This window comes from Balaenoptera physalus, assembly GCF_965194825.1.
Source record: "Balaenoptera physalus genome assembly, chromosome: 19".
NCBI classification, from domain to species: Eukaryota; Metazoa; Chordata; class Mammalia; order Artiodactyla; family Balaenopteridae; genus Balaenoptera; species Balaenoptera physalus.
Window position 1 is genome coordinate 36,884,127 of NC_138900.1, and position 18,058 is coordinate 36,902,184.

The following is an 18,058-nucleotide window of genomic DNA, read 5'->3' on the forward strand; positions in this document are numbered from 1 at the left end:
CATGTGTCAATACCACCATGTTTTGATAAATGAAATTTTATAATGCTTCAATATTTGGTAGGATTAGTTCTTCCTGGTTGTCCTTCTTTTTCAGATCTTTTCCTGGCTTTGCTTTTTGTCTATGTAGAAACACCTTGTCTGACTGTGAAAAAAACTGTTGGAATTTTTACTGAGGCCACATTAATTTCAGACGTTAGTATATAGAGAGTTCATATATTTATAATAGTATACTGAGAGTTCATTTATAGTATGGACATAGTTTTCTACCTAAGAGCATTTTATATAAAGAATATGAAGTAGTTATCAACATTAAAAATCAGGGAATTTCCAGCTCCTCTTTAAAACTTAGAAACAACAATTAACTGAAGCTGACTAGTGGCTGCCCCTTTGTACTTTTAGTCAGCCATAGTTCTCTTCTGGCCAGCTTCACTCATTTATGTCACAGGCCTGGCCTCTGTAGAATTTGCAACCTGAATGTACTTGTAGAATTGATTATCTGCACTGAAAACAGCACCCCATAGTTAAAAGTTATTAGATTTGATCCACTGCTCCATTCTCTTGAGATTCTTTTGTATCTTGGTTCTGTTAACTATGGTAGTTAAGTTTGCCTTCCAACTTAAAATCACCTTCGTTTAAGCTGAACCAGACAAGGTGATGATAGAAATTCTGTAGTACACTATTGGAAAATTAATTAGTACTATTTCAGGGTGGTTTCACCTGGTTACTAGTATATTGTCACATAATTTTACTAGTATTAAGCTAGTAAATTCTGTACTATCTACCTGTCATGTACTTAGACGCACTATAGGAACCCTAGGGAAATTAGTAATATGGGACCAATAGTTGAAGGTTTATCCCTTTAACATTAAACCTTTTATTTTAACCGTTTTAGATAAAATTTTTCCCATTTCAGTAAATGGGGAATATTTTGCCTATAGCTTTGAAAAGAGAAGCTTTAAGGGAGACATAAGTCTTCAGGAATTGGAAGGTTTGTCACAATTAGATTTATTTTAAACAATCTCAAAGTAAATGCCTAGAAAGGAAGGAGGAAATTTGACTTGATGTAAAGAAGAACTTTTTAACAGGCATTCAAGCCTAGTTTGAATGCCTTAACAAGAGTTGTTTCTAGAAGTATACAGAACATTTTTTTTTAAACAAAGAAATGGCAAACTCAAGTTTGCCAGCTTTTTATTTTGCCAAGTAAGAATATTCTTTTCTTTTTAATTTTAAAGATCTAATTGGCTTTATTAAATGATTCATGAATTGGGCAGCATCCCATCTAGCAAATAGAGAGGAATTCCCAGGATATTCTTTAAAATGACTAATATCCTTGTCATTATCATTTAATTTTTAAAAAAATGTTTCTGGGTCCAACTTTAAGTGTTTTGGTCACTGTCATTGGAAGAGGTGATATTTGCTATCTAACAATAACTTCAAATGTTAGTAGCCACAGTAAAAATGTTAGTCAAGTGTTAAGCCAGAGAAGAAATTTTAATCAGTGAAATAGTTCCCTACTGCCTCTAGGATAAAGTCCAGATTTCTTAACATGGCTAATAAAAGACCTGGATATCTGACTTCTGCTTGCCTCTCGACATCTCTCTATTGGGCTAATAGCATGCTCTGGCCACATTATGCTATTGAGTAGTTCCCAAAATGCCTTGTCCTGGCTCACCTCCGGGCATTTCTTTAGTGTTCCCTCTGTGCTCTTGTCAGTTTTAGGTACAATGCAAGAGAGTGAGGGGATTGTAAAAGACCTGTTCTCTACCCTAATAGAGGTTACAGCTTACTGGTAGAGTATTTTACCTTTCATCTTTGAAGCAGACAGGATTGTAGTTAATATTTTATATAGTTACTACTGTTCTTTGGGGTTTTTTTTTACAGATGAAAACAAAAAGTACGTGATCTTCTCAAGGTCATACAGCTAGAAGGTAGTAGAGCCAGGACTCAGGTCTAGTGTTTGTTTAAAGTATCATGTTCTTTCTAATTCCTGTGTAGTCATTCACTGATTTAGCAGAAATGTATTGCATGCCTACTATGCTAGGCAACATACTAAGGATACAAAGATTATAAAGGTGTTCCTTTTTTCCAAGGGTGTAGAGTCTGCTGGAGAGAAAAGGTAATGTATTATCACAATGCAATATTATTTATTATTTATCATATCCACAGATTACTAGACAGGCTTGAATAGGTAGAATCCTTCTATAGGAGATTAATCCTAAACTGAATTTTCTCCAGGTACAAATATGAAATAGCTATAAGTAGCTCATAAAGTAAAAATTAATGTAGCAGAAATTTAATACTGTATAGAAATGTTGCAGACATGACTATAATAGAGGACTGAATAATTTGGTAGGGATCAATGGTTGTATTAAGTTGGAAAAGCTGTTAATGTGTGGAAATTATTGGGAAGCCTAATTCATTTAGTCTCAAAAATATTGAGAGACTTAGAGAATATAGAAATGTCTTGGAGAAAAAGCAACTCTTAGACACTAAGGAAAGTAAATTTACCATTGAAGTAAGTTTATATATATATATATATTCTGTTATAGAACACATATTTAGAGGTCTTATTTTTACTCATATGACCCAGTTCAAATATCACCTCTTCTCTATGCCTTTCCTGATCTTTTCCGGACATAATTAATTGCTATCCAATCTGTACTACGACAGTATAGTGATTTGCATACATCTCTGCTAAGACGTATATCATATTATTTGTTTATGTGTTTTCTTCCCCTCTAGATTATGAATTTTTTGAAGGCAGGGATTCTGTCCTATTGATATTTGAATCCATTTTATATGATCATCATCATGTTTGGCATCGGATGACTGTAGAAATGAAGATAGATAAGTAATTTGTTTTTGATTCTAAATACTTGTTTTAACTTTAGAAGAATTCTGTCCCCCAAATGTCTTAATTTAATGTACTTAATTGATAAGGCCCACTACAGCATTGCTCCAACTTGTATTTCCACCTTTATTTTCCACTTTTCTCCTTTTATATACTCTGCAGTGGTCATACTATTTCCTAAATATACTTCCTTCCTGCCTGCCATTTCTTTATTCCTGAATTCTTTGCCTGGCCTTTCCTTCCAATCCCTTTTCTAAGACCCCTTCAAATGCTAATTGTTCTAAGAAGCTTTTCCTGAATAACTTGCCAAATATGCTCTCTTCTCTTTATAAATCACCTTATAGATAAACTTGTGCCTCTCTTAGGCCACGTTTATCATATTTTATTCAGTATATGACGTGCTTTTCTTGTGCCATTACTCCTTATCTCCCCCATTTAGATTCTGAACTTCCTGAGGGCAGGGGCTTTTGTAGTTTCTACAAAGCTGCTTTGGATGTAATGGACAGTCCATAAATATTTGCTTAATTAAATAGTTAAAATCGGACTGATGTGATGTTTTAATAAAGTTGGAAAATAGTACATTTACTAGAATGAAATAAGATGATAGCTCTTAAGAGCAGCTTAATTGATTAATCAATTAAGAAATTAATTAATTGTAGAATAAACTGTTCAAATCAGAAAGTATGACCATTTTTTTAGATTTTATGGGCATGTTTTCATAGTTCACCTTTAGTTTCTATTTTTATAACTAAGGTTGATGACTTACATGTATCTTGTTGCATATGAAATGTATATCTTCTTAGTATAGCAAGGTGTCTATATTCATTTTCCTCATTAGATGTTCCTCTTCTGTTTGTACTTTTATAAAAGCACAAATATTGTATTATATTGGTAATGGTCTATTTACTTGTCTGTATCCCCCTTCAGAGGTCAGTTATTATTCATCATCCTAGTGCCTAGAAGTTGTTTATCCATAAATGTTTGTTGGAAAAGTAGATAGCAAAATTGTTTTCTTAATTAAAATTTTTACACCTCCCCATATTTTCGGTAGGCTTCGGGTTACATAAATATAGAAAATACTTTGCTTTAGCATAATCTACCATAATGTACAAAAATTCAAAGACTATACCATTTCTTTCCTAAATGGAATATTACTGCTCTGATACATCATAAACTTAATTCCAGAACAGTGTTCTAAAAAACAGTTAACTATTTCTTAAGAATAAAACAAATGTACAAGCCTGTAGTACACAGTATCAATTCAGAATGTTTTATATTTTATGTTCACTGTTATCACAATAATTAGGAATATATGAACTAAAGTCATATGCTTCAGATAATTTACCTTCAGCATTCGATTGGGCAGTAGTTTTTTGTAGTACTGGGTTCTGAACTCTTGAAGTAATACATACTGAGTATTCAGGAAATTACTTTAATCAATTCTAAGATGCATATTTTTTCTACTTTTAATATCTCTGATGTTAGGATGTGTCTCAGTCACTGTCTGCCCAATGGCTGTCAGGGAGTAGTTGTCATTGCCTGTGTGTACAAAAACTTAGTCATAGATTTTATATTGCCATCACTTCAGCTGGGCTATGTACATCGGTACTATACATATTTAATTACTTAAAATGTCTCTGAAAAGATACACTATTATTCAGCTTTAAAAAAAAGTTATTGATTATGCAGAGAGGCACAGAGACAGAGTAGCAGAACATAAATTTAATATTAGTGAAGCAAATATTTGTTGTTGAAGAAATGACAGCAATTCTACATTTTCTTACAGAGCAACAGTCAGGTGTTTATGGACCAAAAAGAGTACTTCATGGGAGAGGAAATTCTCAAATCGTTTGGAATAAGTCTAAGTCTAAAAATGTTCTTAAAAGTTATTTCACAGATTATAAAATAAAAATTCAAAGTGGTATAGCGTCATAGTTTATTTCTTCACGTTACATCAGCTAATAACGTACTTTGTATTTGATAACATACTGGATTTGGTAACTTCCATTGTAATTCTTCTTTTTTCCTCTTGGTAAATAATCATACATCCATTAAAAAATATATAGGACGTTGCTTTTCTTACTATTGGGTGAGGTATACATAGATGTTCCCTTGTCTAGAGTCTATAGCTAAATATAAGATATGTTCCAGAGAAGTGACTTAACCTACTTTTTTTTTTTTTTTGGCTAATGCTATGTTCAGTTCAGAACATATAGTACTCTATCTGCTTGGTCTCACAATTATAAAATCTGGAAAAATAATTTCTTCTTTTTTTCTGCATTTTACCTTTTCTAAAATTATATGTTTGTTAAAGCATTTGTATACCATTGTGATAGATAAGTCCATTTCTAGGTAAAATTAATATAGATATTGGTAGTTTTTCCTTCTCAGAATTTTTCAAAAGTATTTCTTCATTTAAATAGTGAACAGACGTTTTGTTTAGGATATTTATATTTTCTAAAACGGACCTCCCAAAATAGAAGTTCTGGAAAAGTTTCTTAGACCTTTGCTAATTTTTGAATAAACTAATATGTAGAGAAGCAAGAATCTCCATTTGTGGTTCTCTGTGCAAGACAGTGGGGGCAGAACCCTAAATTACCTTTGTTGAAAATGTTTGGAATGAGTCAAGCCTGGAACAAAATTAGCCAGCCATTTCATGTTAGCAAGTAACCTATTAGATCCTTTCCACACATAAATTGTATGTATGTATATGTGATGTGTGTGTGTGTATAAATGTTATCATTTTTTCTCTTGATATTATCGTAAGATTTATTGCTTAGCTTAAGCTACTGTTTGTTTTTGCCTCAGCTTGATTATCAATACACTTTATTTGCCCAGTTTAGTAGCTATAATAAGCAACGGGTTATTCCAAATGATTTAATGGTGGGCCACTTAGGGATAGAGTAATGAATATAACTGTTAACAGAAAGGTGCTTGGTTTTGCTACACAGATGTCTAAATCAGTTGGCTGTCAGTAGGCTGATCTTCCATGGTAGATGAACAAGAGGACCATGGTGGCAATATATTGCAACATCCCCAACATAACACATGTCTGTGTTGTCTATCAGCTGACCAGATGGCTAACTTTTATCTCATTTAGGGCCAGCTTATCATGACCTCATACAATTGCTCTTCTTGATGTAGTTCCATGTATACCGTATGAAATAGTAGCTTTATCTGCTCAAGAGGTCTAGAGCAAAAGATCACAACATACTTGCTAATCTAAGAGGATTCTGATGTCAGTTATCTTAGCAAGACATAACATTAAAATGTAATACATATATATTTTATACATGCTAGAGCCGCTGGGGAGTGATGGCCATTTCATGGTATGGGAGAGAGTCTGACATTTCATTCTCAAGTTTACTTTACATTCTGTCATTATAACATGTGAACTTCAAAATGAAGTAATATACATCATTACTTTTAAATGCATATAGTCATGTCCCCGTACCAGCAGTTTTTTCCTTGTAGGGAATATATATATATATTTTAATAGATCTTTACTGGAGTATAATTGCTTCACAATACTGTGTTAGTTTATGTTGCACAACAAAGCGAATCAGCCATATGCACACACATGTCCCCATATCCCCTCCCTCTTGAGCCTCCCTCCCATCCTCCCTGTCCCAGCCCTCTAGGTCATCGTAAAGCCCCGAGCCGATCTTCCTGTGCTATGCTGCTGCTTCCCACCAGCCAACTATTCTACATTCGGTAGTGTATATATGTTGATTCCTTGTAGGGAATATTAATGAGCTATTTGCAATGAATTACCCTACCAAAACATACTGTACACTGAGATTTTATGTTTTTTAAATCATATATAAACTTTGTTTGTAAAACTTTAATGAATATTCATTATCAAACTTTGTTTTTGTTCTTATTTCCTAGGATTCTGACACTTCCTGACATGTCGTTATCTAGAGCAATAATGAACATTGACCTGTTTCGGATTAGTTGATGTCCTTTGGAAATGATCCAGTAATATCTACTACAGAGAAGCTGAATATACTCCATTTGGAGTGAACAGCCCAGTTTGTTATTGAATTTTTCAAGATGACAGATCCGATGATGGACTTTTTTGATGATGCCAATCTGTTTGGTGAGACCTTAGAAGGTTTGTCAGATGATGCATTTGTACAACCAGGACCTGTTTCACTAGTTGATGAATTGAACTTGGGTGCAGAATTTGAACCTTTGCACATAGACTCACTGAACCATGTTCAAGGTACTCCAACACATCAGAAGATGACTGATTATGAACAGTTAAATCAGTTTGATTCAATGAAATTTCACCAAGTTAATCAGTCTTTTGGTAGCCCAGCTGAACATGTGTTATCTCCACACTCTCAGTTTAATTGTTCTCCGATCCACCCTCAGAACCAACCCAATGGTTTGTTTCCAGATGTAGCAGATGGCAGTCCAATGTGGGGCCATCAGACAGCTACTAGCATTTCAAGTCAAAATGGGTCTCCTTTCCACCAACAAGGACATTCTCACTCTATGCATCAAACTAAAAGCTTTGTGGCACACCATGACTTTGCCTTATTTCAGGCCAATGAACAACAAACACAGTGCACTTCGCTACGCTCACAACAAAACAGAAATAATCTTAACCCAGGGCAAAATTCTCTCAGCCAGTCTAAAAATTTTATGGATGTTAATGTTTCTGGTCCACACAGAGTCAGTGTTAACCATCCACCACAAATTAATAATGCATCTACTTCACAACAGTCCCTTTCGATGCAGCAATTTTCTCAAACGTCAAATCCTTCAGTACACTTCCTGAAGTGTAGCAATCATCAAGAAGGAAATTTTAATGGACCTTCTCCAAATATGACTTCTTGTTCTGTCAGTAATTCACAGCAGTTTTCTTCACATTATTCCTTTTCCAGTAATCATGTGTCACCAAATAATCTTCTTCAGTCCTCTGCAGTTCTTGCACCTAATCATACAAACCAGACTTTATCTGATTTTACTGGGAGTAATTCCTTTTCACCTCATAGGGGAATCAAGCAAGAATCGACTCAGCATATGCTAAATCCCAATACATCGCTGCATTCAAATAACTTCCAAATGTTGCATTCATCACATCCTCAGGGTAATTACAGCAATTCAAAATTATCTCCTGTTCACATGAACTTCCCGGATCCTGTTGACTCAGGAACTCAAATGGGCCATTTCAATGATCATGTAGAAACTAATGGCTTTTCATCTTTAGAAGAGAATTTACTTCATCAAGTGGAATCTCAAACTGAGCCATTCACAGGACTTGACCCAGAAGACCTCCTTCAGGAGGGTCTCCTTCCCCAATTTGATGAGTCAGCTTTTGGGCAAGATAATTCAAGTCATGTTTTAGATCATGACCTTGATCGGCAATTTACTTCACATCTTATAACACGGCCTTCTGATATGGCTCAAACTCAGTTGCATACTCAGGCTCGGAGTTGGCATTCATCACTTTCTAATCATCAGCATTTACATGACAGAAATCGCCTATGTTTACAGCGACAGGTATGTAGCTCTAATTTTGGTGGTTTGGGGTGGGGTGAGTTTTTACTCATTGAGTTAATTTCATATGAGACATATTCAGAATTTCTCAAACTCAGTCATTCTGTCAGGTGGATGTATATTTTAATATAGGTTTCTATTTTCAGTAGTCTTATATTTGAAAGTGATTCATTGATGTGCTCAAAGCAATATACTTCTATATTTAGAAAGTTATAAGGTATTAAGACGTCTTTTGTAACTTTCAATTATGATTGCCTTTAACAGAAAGATTTATTAAAAACAAACAAAAACTTAATAACCATAATTAAAAGGAAAACAATAGATTGGGAACATTTTATTGCAAATATAATGGGTGTAGAGTTAATACTCCTATAAAAAACTCATAATTTGATAAGATCTCAGTTGATAATTGGATAAAACATAAAAGCTGAAATTCACAAAAACGGGTCAAATTAGTAAACATAACGTTCAGGATAATATGCAACTTTAGTAATAACTCAGTTACAGTGTGGTTTCATTTTTACCTACTAGAAAAAATTTTTTAATTTTGATGCTTAACGCTGGCAAATTTATGGTGAAATTGGAACTTTTACATAGCTTTGTAATTGATACAGATATTTTGGAAAGCAATTTGGTGGCATGTTTGAGTATACAAATACTTTATTACAATAACCCAAACATAGCAAAAGTGATATACCCAAAGATATTTATCTTGCTGTATCTGTAAGGGAAAATTGGAAACAGCACAGTTTGTTATCATATCCGTATTAGATGGATATTATAGACATTAAAAAGACTGATAATATGTTAGTGATAGGGGAAAAGCATAATTCAAAATTAAGATCACAGTAAAGTGGTTAAGAGTCCAGGCTTTGGTTCCAGACTACCGGGGTTAGAATCTTGGCTCACGTTACTTATTTGGTGCGTAACTTTTAGCTATTTAAATAATTTCTATGCATCTCATTTGCTTCATCTTTAAATATGGAAAATAAAAGAGCTTTGATAAGGATGAAGAGAGTTGTAACATGTAAAAGTGCTTAAAACCATGCCTAGCATATAATAAGCACTTAATAAATGTTTTTATAAGTATAATTAAATTTAATTTTTTAATTTAATTAAATAATTAAATTAAAATTAATTTTTTTCATAGCAGTATGAAAATATACATATGAAAAATACTGAAGGGAAATAGATTGTTTTAGGGTAGTGCAATTACACTTTCCTTTGTTTTTTATAGCTTTTGTCATGTGAATGTATTACTTTTAAAATTTTTAAAAATGTATTTAATGCAATATTTTATCATTTTTCTGAAAGTTTGTTGTTAAATTAAAGATTTATAAAATGCTTCAATACGTTGTTTACTTGTGAGATTTGGTGGACAGTAAAGTATATACCATGGTTCTTGAAACTAAGTATTTAGGAACCATTTTTTAATTTCAAAGCCTTGAAGTGTTTGAAAAAGATAAAATCTTTTTCTTTTCCTTTGGGGATCATGGTATTTTCAGTACAGCTTTTGAATTGTCTAGATAGATTTAAGATATTTAAAAGGGACTTGTAAACTCTCCTCCTCCCCTTCTTTTTGTGGCCTGAATATAATAATATTATGATTTTGCTCCCTCTACTGGAAGAGGATCAAGCATCTTAAGTTAGAAGGACCCTGGGAAAAAACCTCTATTGATTGAACCTAGGGTCATCTATCTACTTTTTATGTAGATATCTGTCTACCTTGACTGACTAATTTGTCCAGCATATAATTGAAGTTATGAAATCTGAAATTTATTAACTTCTTTTCTTAATTGTATTTTTCTGAGGATTTTTTTTTATTCATGTTTTCCTAAACATGTTCTACCAGCTTTAAAAAGAAGTTTCCCTTTTATAGATTTGGAATGAATGGAGGATAATTATAAATATCTAAAGTAGTCCCTAATAACTAATATTTAGATATCAGTACTTATTACCATCTGAGAGAAACTTTTTTCAGACGCATTAGCAGCAGCCTTTAATAAATCATCTTATCTACACTGATACATTCATAAGGTTTTATTTAAATCTACTCACCTTTTTGTTTCAGAGTTTGCTTTGTTTTACTAACTTATTCTTTTTGTTACATGTTTAAAAACTGATAAAGGGCAGCTGGCTTTGAATACTTATCTGACTTATTGAAAGTCTGTTCTCAAGTTTCCTATTATTTCTTAGTGTTAAGACTTAGAGTTGGACATTTCTCGTTGTCGGGGTGAAGAATAGAGGTGGATTGGTAGAGAAGGTAGGAGATTATGATTATGATTAATATGGATTGCATATAGGTGTTATATGTACAGAATTATGTCAGATATCCTAAATATGTGAAATTTAAATTATTTAATATTTATAATTTATGACAAATTGTGGCAGAGCATATAAGTCTTTGTGTAATTTTTGGCATTTTTTGAACAGTTATGGTTACGACGTAGACAAAATGTTGCACTACTACAGTTTTCCCCAGGCTCTATGAAAATAATTTTTTTCCTAGGTTTTTTTTTGTTGTTAAACTCTCTTAAATGCAGTAATTTCATTTCAGACTAAATTAGCATTGTTAAATATGTGTATAGAAGTTAACAGATTAAAAAGCAATGAAGTGGCATAATTTTTGGTTTATCAAAATTTTAAAAAAGGACATATTGTTATAGCCAAAACAAGATACTTATTAATCTACTGTTTGAAAACTCATGGTTGGCACTCTATTTAGAATTTTAGAAAGCTTTACTGAGAATATGGGATATGTAAAGAATATTTCTAAGCCTTGCTTTTTATTATTCCCCAACTGAGGTAGGGTGTTTGTGGATATAATTTCAAATGTCTTAGAGTCTGTGTCAGTCATTAAAAACAGTGAATATTGCTGAGAACATTTCTTATATAATTGACTCTAGAATTTTACCATTTTAAAAAGAGAAGAGAAAAAAGGCGAGAAGCTACAGGAAGTGTTTCTAAATGTAAACACTCACAAAACATAATAGAGAAAATACTACCTTATTTTCATCTCTAACTTTTATAGCAAAGGAATTTTGAGAGAATAATACTATAAACTTTTCATTGCTCTTTTATGACATACTGCGATTTTGTAACAAAATCTTTCATTTTTGTCTTCTTATTTGTAAAGTGGAAGCACTCTATGGAGCACTGTGGTTCTCTCAATGTTTGTAAATTAAATTTACTGTAAAAGTTCTACAGCAGTGAAAGATATGTGGGATAGCTAAAATAGCAATCAACATAGGAGATAGAATTTTATGATGTATATAATTGTACATAATTCCTTGTTGGCTTTTGTATTCTGATGAATTTATTACTTTATTTACTACCTTGAATTTTTATTTTTTTTCCCCTGAAGGTAGGGAAACTTACATTATTTATGAGCTTTAAAAAAAAAAACTTAGAGAAAGGTTAGAACAGCCAATGTAAGGCACATTTTAAAATATTGCATTTTTGGGAATTCCCTGGCAGTCCATTGGTTAGGACTCCTCGCTTTCACTGCAGGGGGCACGGGTTCAATCCCTGGTCAGGGAACTAAGATCCCACAAGCCACTCGGTGCGGCCAAATAAATAAATAAATAATAAAATATTGGATTTTTTTCTGATGAAAAATTTAATACATAATCATTATTTTAAAATTGGACCACATAGAGAACAGATGAAAAATGAGTTACTTGTAATATGACTATGAAAAGATACCCCTGTTGACATTTTGTTGTATAAGTTTTCAGTGAGACCTGTTGTCTGTCTCTTCCTTGTCCTTCACCTACATATTTTTGCATTTTTAAGAAACAAGGTTGAGATCACATAGTTTATGCTGTTTGGCAAATTGCTTTTTTAACCTTCCAATTAATATGTTGCAGACATTTTTCATGTCGTAAAATATTTTTCTGAAAATTATTTTGAATGGCTAAAAGTTTGCTGTTGTAAGGTTGCTAAATATCTTATAACAGTAAAGTAATTATTGAGATTTGGAAAAATCTGAATCAAGGTAATTAAAATGTTTATATTTTTGTTGTGTTTATTACCGTAATAGTTCAATTTAAAGTAGGTACAGAGTAGTAAGCAAAAATTAGAATAACTAGCACTATGATAGAGCACTATGTTTGTGCCAAACACTGTTGTAAATACTTAACATATATTATTAACACATTGATCTTTCACAACAGTCCTTTTATTTGGAGTCAGTTATTTCCTTCAGTTTGCACAGGAGGAAACTGAGGTACAGAAAAGTTAAGTAATATACCCCAAGTCACACAGCCAGTGTAGAGACAGCCAGTGGCCAGACTGGATTCAAATCAGATTTGACTCCATTATATATGGTCTTAACTACTTTCTCTTTACTTCAAAGTATATTATTAATGCAGTGTAATGTATGACAATAATATACTAAATGATTTCTCCCTTCTCACCTCACCCTCCACCCCTTCAAAAATCTACGTTACTGATGAGGCAGAAACTTGCTTTAGAATCTTTAAGTGGAGAAGACCATTCATCTCATGTTTTCTGGCTATATTGGCAGATAGTTTATTCATTATCAGAGGGAAAAACAACCCCAAAACAACAAAGAACAAAAGTAAAGTGAAATAGCTGTTGCTTCCAAAAGTGTTTTGACATTTTTTAAATAAGATTGTGTTTAAGATGATAACAACAAATGCCCTAAAAGTAAACCTGATAATTATCTTCAGATGTTTGAAGGACTTTAGAGGTCAGAATTGGGTCTACTAAGTGGAAGTCACAGAAAAGCAGATTAGTATAAGGAAGTTTGAAGTAAAGCTCTTTCACTGAAAGCAGGGAGATGGAATGGCTCAGATGTGCCACAGAAGGAATTCCTGCAGTGGATGGAAAATGGACTAAATTGGTATGTTCTTTTCAACTCTTAAGATTCTATGGTTGTTAATTTTGGGTTTCTTTGTAAGATATATCATTCATATTGCCTGTTTAGCTCCTGAGTGGCAATTACAAATAAGGAAGAAAGGTAAGGAAATGTGACAAGTTCTCTGCTATCCAAGAACATCAGGGAATTATTTATCATAGACGGGTAAATTTTCCAGATAGTTGAAATGTATTCTATTAAGCATCAAAATCTTTAATTATATGGCTCCCTGCCCGCCCCCCCCCCCCAAGGGTGATGGTGATGGTGGTAGAATGATCAGTTAGGAAAAGATGAAAAGAAATCTTAGATTTTATAGGGAGGTCTTGTATGTTCAAATTTGTAATGGTTATTGTTACACCTCCAGGAATCACCCTCACTTAAGTAAGAATTTATTGGAACACATTAGATATTTGAAAGTTATCTTAAGCAGAAGCACAGCTAATTTTGCCTGTAAGTGAAATCGTTATAAAAAAAAAAAAAGGAGGAAAACCTCTCTAAAACTAAATGTAAACCTGAAGCAAGGAATTTGCTATACTTTGCTCATACCCATTGAATTCAGAGGATCCCAAGCTCTTTGCTAGTTTTTTTTGTTTTTTGGTTTTGAGTTTGTTTTTTTTTTAATAGTCGTAACTTTTCCACATCAAAAAATCAACAGATAACGAATAATTTAAAAACTTGTCGCTCCGCTTATGCCCTAGACAAGAAGAGAAAAAACTACCTAAGTAATATTTAGATTGTTTCATTGAATAATTTAAATTTTTATAAGTAACATCCCTCTGTTTATCAAAATTTGTTTAAATCTTTATGCATTTGGCAAGGTATTGCTTATAAGAAGTTTCAAAATTCTTTGCTAAGCCAAAACACAAAATAGAAATTCTATGCAGGAATTTCCCTTTTAGTTGCTTTTTTTCAGTTATAGTGGGCTAGTTTTCGGTTTTGACATTTCTGTCAAATCTTCTAGATTAAAATGTTCTGTTTGGACTGGGAATTTGTGGAATATTAGCTAGTTCTAAAATATGATCTTAATTATTAAACTATGTACTATATTGTAGAAGGATTGAGCTCTGCATTGAGTAACAGAAACTCTAGTTGTTAACAGTAGCTTTAAGGCTGTTGACTTCTGACATGCATACTTAAGGGTGAAAGGTGAACAGGAAGTGAATTCCAGGGGTGGGGAAGAGGCAGCAGTTGGTGAGAAATTTGTGGATTAGTGCAGTGTGTGAAGCGCATGAGATTCAAGCCAAACTTCAAAGTAGGTCTAACAAAGTTTTGTTGTATTTAAGTCTTTTGTTTTTGTTTTTATGTTTTACCCTTGCTATTTTTTTAAATTGAAGTATGGTTGATGTATATAAGTTACAGGTGTATATTGTATTTAATTTTATTGATGAGGTGTACTTCCAAATACCTTAGGACCACTCAGTCATTTACTTATCATTATTAATATATGAAATTGAAAAAAAATGTGTTAGGGGCTACTGAGCCATCAAACTTTATTCTATTACGATAATATGAATACACAGTTGTTTTGGAGTACTTAAATATGGGAGATCAGGTTTGTTTGGGTAATTGGACTGAAATGATTTTAAATTAAGGAAATACTTTAACACAATATGGTATGGGTAATATATGGAAAGAGATAGTAAGTGCAAAGTTACTGAAAACTGCAGTCTAAGCTTTAGGAAGCTTAGACTGCAGTTTTCAGTGAAATAAATCTGATAATTTACTCGGGTCAACTATGCAAATAATAACTTGCACATTTATTATGCATTTAATACCTTACAAATTATGAAAGGAGGGCAGTCTTTTTTTTGTATTGAAGTTTTGTATTATTTACAATATTAGTTTCAGGTGTACAACATAGTGATTCAGTATTTTTATGGATTATATTCTATTTAAAGCTATTACAAGATAATAATGGCTAAGGACCAATCTTTAAGCAAAGTTTTCCCCTACATGAATATATGTTTGTATACCTGAAAACAGTACAAGTTTACATTGAATATTTCATGGAATCATAGAATTTTAGAGCTGGATAAGATTTTACTCTATCCTCATACAAAAAGCAAAAACAGTGTTAGGTCATTTTGCTTGCTGTCATATAACTGCTTAACATTCCTTTTTATAGTGTTTAAGGGTGTTCAGAAGCGAGAATGATACCACACTATGGTGAGGCACTTACAATTTATGTGTTGTAAGATACAGTTACAACTGGTTGTCTCCAAATTGAGAAATATTTTTGATTTGCTGGGTTTTGTTTTTTTGTGTGTGTGTGGTTTTTTTTCCATGTATACCTTTCAACATATCTTCAGTTTATAACTATCCTTTTAGTGTTAAAAAGTGCACCCTTACTGTATCTGTCAAATGTAGATATAAACTGTAGATGTGTGAATGAATGAATTTTATATAACCTCTGTGTTTTGGAAATGTTCCATTTTTGCTTTTATTTGTTCAGTATTTATTAGATGTCTACTAGGTGTAAGAGATTATGCTGGACACTGAAGTTACAAAAATGAATCAGATATGGTCCTTTGCCTTTGAAGAACTCAAATTGAAAATTAAGTCATACTTTCCCATTGATCTATATTATAATTTCAGAGATGTTCTCTTTTCATTTGTGATTCAGTTTCAGTTGATAGAAGTTTCTAGCACTTTCCCTTAGCTTTCCAAGTAAGTGATTTGGAATGAGTGATAATTACAAACAATTTCTTTGATCCATCCAATTTAAAGAAGGTATTCCTCTAAGTTTCTAGATTAGCCATTTGTTTCATGACATTTTGGCAGTCTGTACTTACTTGATCCTTCATATATATTTTATATACATATTATAATATGTGTACATATAATATATAACTGTCTAAGGTCCAGTGGCTTTTGTAAATTGCAGAGTCAAGAAAGAAGGCCCTTTTCTTTTGAGCTTCTAATCTACTTAAATTTATTACAAACTATTACAAAAGTGTTAAAAAAAAAAACCCAACAAAACAACAACAAAAAAAACCCTGTGCTATGTGAGTCAACTTTCAGCACTACTTTTTTGTCAAAAGAGAAATAACTAGTTACTAAGAGATAAACGATTATATTGCTAAATAAATTTCCCAGGATTTTTTTCCTCTAAATTCCTCAAATGAAAGTAAGACTTTTAAAAGTAATTTTTAAAAACTAATATGGTAAGCATTGAGAGTGTAATTAGAGATAGAAATAATAAAACAATTTGCATAGTATTTTTAAGTGGTTTTACTTACATTATTTGAATTTTTTAGTAATAACCTGGGGTATATATAAGTTGGTATTATTTCTCAGAGTTTACAGATCAAGTATTTGAGGTGTCAAGAGGGAAAGTGACCTGTCTAAAACCGGACAGCTACTAATGGTTTAGCAGAAACTTAACTCTAAATTCACTGTGTTTTCTACCGTATCAACTCATAAGAGCATAAACAGCAAACGTATTCACTGAGCACCTGCTACTTACATATCAGGTGCTGGGTACTGCTGTGCTGGGTACTGACATTACAAATACAGAGAGACTGACTTCTAAGGCTAGGCCTGCAAATCTGTATTTTTGTTATTTTACAAGAAAAAAGATGACTTCAAGTCAGTTTAAGCAGTATTAGAAATATCAATATTATGAATTTCTTCAAACTGTTTATATTGAAAGTATTATTTGCTTTTCCTAACTTTTTATTTTGAAAAAGTTTAAACTTAGAGGAAAGTTGAAAGAATAATACAATGGACATCTATATACCATTCACATAGACTCACATTTTTTGCCACATTTGCTTTCTCACTCTATTTTTAATTTTAAATAAAAGTTACTTTTACTAAGTGATAAAACATCAATAACAGAAAATCACATAATCAAATTCAGATTTCTTAAATTATCCTAATAATTTTTATAGATGTTTGTTTTAAAATCCAGAATCCAATCAAAGGTCAGGCATTGCATTTAGTTGTTAGGTCTCTTTAATATTCTTTAACCTAATTTAGGCTTTTCATGCCTTTTTGTTGTTCTTTCCTGACGTCACCATTTTTTTCAAAGTCCAGACCTGTTGTCTGCATTTCTCTAGTTGTTTGGTCATAATTCAAGTTAAACATTTATTGGTAAGGGTGCCACATAGATGATTTTTGTATACTTCTATTGGGTTACATTAGGAGACATGATTTTAGTTTGTCCCATTATTGGTGATGCTAAGTTTTATCACTTAGTAAAAGTACCTTCACCCCTTTGTAATTAATAGGTGGGATTTTTCTATAAAGAGTTGGACCCATGGATTTAAAAAAAACATTGAATATGTTATAATCCATTGCCATTATTTTTCTTTTTGAATATTTTGCCAGTGGGGAATCTTTGCAAGCCAACTCTTGCCCTTCTAACATGTCCTCATTAGTCTCTAAGTACTTCTGCTTTCTGGTGTAAGAAGATGTATTTAATTTCCTTGCCTCAGACCTGGAATCAGCCATTTCTTTAAGGAGCTCGTTTGCTTTATTTATCCTATGTAATGCCACAAGATCTGAGTACTGTTGTGTAATTTCTTAGCTGTGTTTTTTTGTTGGAAGCTTGTGATTCCAGAAATTTTGGATTCAATTTCATAAGTACTAAGTACTTTGTCACCATCTATGATTTCGTGTGGTGCTGTGCTATGTATGAAATAAGAAGGGGTCCTTGTTTGGTATTTCATTTAGGTTAAACTCATATTGAACAGAGGGATTTAAGTTTTCTTAAAAGTTGGATGCAAATTTTTGAGAACATACTATGTGCTAAGCACTGATGTAGTTGTAGTTCTAAGACAGCTTTGTCTGTAAGACATTCGTTTATAAAT

At 32.5% G+C, this 18,058-nt stretch overlaps 1 protein-coding gene across 15 annotated transcripts in view; it reads left to right on the plus strand.

Annotated features, from left to right (window-relative positions):
- CHD9 (chromodomain helicase DNA binding protein 9) overlaps positions 1-18,058 on the plus strand; it is a 244,116-nt gene that overhangs the window by 72,930 nt on the left and 153,128 nt on the right. For 11 of the 15 annotated variants that reach the window (XM_082438894.1, XM_082438895.1, XM_082438892.1 and 8 more), the window contains one exon: positions 6,743-8,365. In XM_082438894.1, coding sequence (XP_082295020.1) covers positions 6,908-8,365 — 1,458 coding nt within the window. In that variant the 5' untranslated portion in view covers positions 6,743-6,907. Of the gene's footprint in view, positions 1-2,742; positions 2,852-6,742; positions 8,366-13,162; positions 13,230-18,058 lie in introns of those variants that run through there. The other 4 variants (XM_082438891.1, XM_082438893.1, XM_082438881.1 and 1 more) reach the window with 2 other exon arrangements.